Source organism: Prenolepis imparis, unplaced genomic scaffold, assembly GCF_030444845.1.
Source record: "Prenolepis imparis isolate NDT839.2.m4 unplaced genomic scaffold, iyPreImpa1.0 SCAF_1, whole genome shotgun sequence".
NCBI lineage: Eukaryota > Metazoa > Arthropoda > Insecta > Hymenoptera > Formicidae > Prenolepis > Prenolepis imparis.
Genome location: NW_028141159.1, coordinates 8,083,888 through 8,087,231, shown reverse-complemented (window position 1 = coordinate 8,087,231; position 3,344 = coordinate 8,083,888). Strand labels below are relative to the sequence as shown.

Genomic DNA, 3,344 nt, shown 5'->3' with positions numbered 1-3,344 from the left:
TATTGTTTAAGATAAAGTATAAGAAAGAATTGTGATTCTAAATTTATTTTAAATTTCTTTAAAAAATTAATATTAAGTATATTAAAAAGAATTTTATTATTAACTGAAAAAGATAATTGTACGCGAAGATAGCTATACGATCGATCGTTACGCATTAGAAAATCATATGGCGTATCGACATTATGACTCAAAAATATTTAAAAAAAGTATCTCTGTTTTAGCGAAGAAGGCTCGTCTATGATTTTCTGGAGTTTCATCGGCTAAACAGTAAAAAGTCGCGGACGAAACTTTTGCCGCAAACCCACCGGCTCTCCGTATGAGACGTCGAACATGCGTGCGTACGTTCGATTGTTTACACAATCCTATATATAAAGAGAAAGAACGAGAGTTTGACAATCTCAGTTCACGATCTCATATCAATCGAGAACATTGTTCAGTGCCTTATCGCGCATATCTTACAAGTCGATTGGACGGAATCGTCATTGAACTTTAAAGATTAACCGCAAGAAATTCGCGATAATAAATTTAAACATGTTTATCAAAAAAGTTTGCTTCATCTCGGCTATCTTCGCCGTCACTTCCGTCGCTCCGAGAAGAATATCCAGGTCGACATTACCAATATGGCATATGCCATGTGGCGAAGATTCCAACCTGGAGGTCACTTCATTGGAGAATTTGGAAGAAGACATCAAATCCAATCTCGAGAGTCTTAAATTGCAGCATCAGCTGACAATGAGTGACTACTTGAATCGAGACTACGATTACTTGTACGAGAGAGTTAGAATCGGCATACACGATTACCAATATATACCCAACTGGCTACCCAGCAAAAAGGACACAAATCTTGTGAAAAGACTGGAGAATGTTAATTCTCAAACGGTAAGTGCATGAATTTAATTGTTGCTCTTTTACATTGTAGATATTTCGAATCGATTTAAGCGTTTTAAGCTTCCCATTATTAAGTATTTCAAACTGCAATTTATTCTTCATCAAGTACTCTTAGCATCAAAACATTGCAATTATCTATTTTAAATAAATAAAGAGGCGTTGTATAATAAAATTACGGAACTCTCGTTGAAAGCTTGTACGAACTTTTTTAAACTGAACTTAATTAAATCTTTAAGATTTTACATATTACGATAATACTTATCATTGCAATATTTTCGGCTACATCAGCATACTCTCGGATGTTCTCGTCACGCGGATTTCCTCATCATCGCTCAACAACGTTATACATCTTAGGTCGTTAGTTTCTTCTCGATCATTAATATTCATCGTTTGTCACCGTCGTTACCGTGTAGCAGAAATGAAAGAGTAACCCGAGAGCGAAGAAGCTGTATCGCATACGAGTGAAAGATAAATAGCGAGAGCGCGCGGGAAAGAGAGAGCAATGTTGCACAGACCACCGTCGCGTTTTCAAACCGGCCGGCCCGTTGACCACCCGGTTGCAATTGATTAACGCAACGTTAAATAACAAATTTTAATGAGACGGTAATTATTATAAAGTAGCAGGCGAACAGGAGCGAGCGCGGTCTTTCCGTGCAGTGCGCGCGCAACGGAACCGTACGTATGCACTCATGTTCGCCGGGTCGCGCGGCTGCGTAATCGCGCTTGTCTGCCTCCTCGATGCGAGCACGCTGATAACGCAGACTGATATCGCGACCCGCGACTTCCCAGCCCAGATGCCGGGCACGCAGTCTCCTTCCTGCTCTCTCTCTCTCTCTTTCTCTCTCTCTCTCTGCCACGCCCCGATCACCGGACTACATTGATCCGCGGTGTTGCATTTCGTTGTGATTTTAATTGTACGGAAAATTTTTCGGAAAATTGAATTTTATGGAGATCTCAGACGCTTCGCAATAATAAAGATAATAAAACCGAAAACAAAAAAATTAAATTTTATCGATCGCACAATAATTATTCTATTCACGATTATTGGAGTATTTATTTTTACACATTATACTATCTCTACTTTCTATTATAAATTTCTTCTCTGAAGATTTTAAACATTTCTTTAAAACATTGTAAAAATAATACTGAGCAAAATATTTATAAATATTAATGTGATAAAATAATTTCTAACGTGGATGAAAAGTAAAGTATTTACAATTGATTGATATTAACAGGTTCGTCACTTACATTACTTTATAAAATAAAAAATTAAGTTATTTCTAATTACGTGATGAATCTACATCCATTAAAATCAAATTTATTAATATATCATATATCTCGAAGAAAGTAATATGCATATAAATGTTAATCAGACAGATTATAAACGCAATACTTAAATCTATATCTAAAGCAAAACGATAATTTTGCTAATTTTAATATTTTTTTTTTACAGATTGTTAACCATTTCCCGAAATTGCACATGGATCTTCAGAAATTTGCTGTGGCGTTCGAGGAACTAATCGAAGATGAACCTAACATTCAGATTCAGAACGCTCTTAGGACGACTCAATTGTACTTGACGATGATGCTGTGCGAAGTTGAAAGTCACATTGTTGCCCTACCGTCCTTACGACTACCGACACGCGTGGAACGAAGTATCATGAACAGTATTGAACGAAACCCCGTCGATGACACGAGAAGACTCATCAGGGACTGGGGCGTACTTCTTAAATACCGAGACTACCTACATGCTTGGAGACATGTATTCAATTATTAGAGAGAAGAAAGAGAAATATTAAAGCACGATCATCGATTATTCTCACCCGGAGACACGCGAAGAGACGCATCAGCTATTGGAAAGTATATACAACCAATGTAAATTGATTTGACACCTGCTGCTGTTATAGTCATAAAAGCGCGTCACTATCTGCATAACTGTGCAGTATATAAATATCGATGCTATTGATAATAATCGTTGATCACGTAGCGACTATTAACTTCGAAGTTGGAAATTACGAAGTTGCCTTAGTCATTATATCATCGAAGTTTCCTAAATTATTTATTAAAGTTATTATTTATTATCATGTCTCAATTGAACATTTAGAGTACATAGTATTTATTCTTGTAGATATAGCGGATTACTTATTAATTATTTATTTATTCGAATTTACAGTACTTTCATTTAAAAAATTGTACCTTTTGAAAAGTATTGTGTAACCAATATCACTATATCTCTTAGAGATTTTCGGTTGCATTTTGTGATAATCAGTCACACGGCGACAATCATATTTTATTGTATACCTTTGTGACAAGTGATTACTCATAACGATAGAATATTTATGAAAGACATTATTGATAGAAAAATCTCAATCTTTATACTTCACACAGTATTATATATTTATAACTTTAGCAAAATGTAATATATATTTATATATTGTATATCTAAGAACTTATTT

The 3,344-nt window shown here is 35.3% G+C and overlaps 1 protein-coding gene across 1 annotated transcript; it reads left to right on the top strand.

The window, feature by feature from the left end:
- Positions 1-412: 412 nt before the first annotated feature.
- On the top strand, positions 413-2,871 carry LOC145944643 (uncharacterized). Its single transcript, XM_083053166.1, has 2 exons — positions 413-879; positions 2,342-2,871. Exons 1-2 carry the CDS (start codon positions 532-534, stop codon positions 2,663-2,665), a joined length of 672 nt encoding a protein of 223 aa, XP_082909292.1. The 5' UTR covers positions 413-531; the 3' UTR covers positions 2,666-2,871.
- Positions 2,872-3,344: the final 473 nt, after the last annotated feature.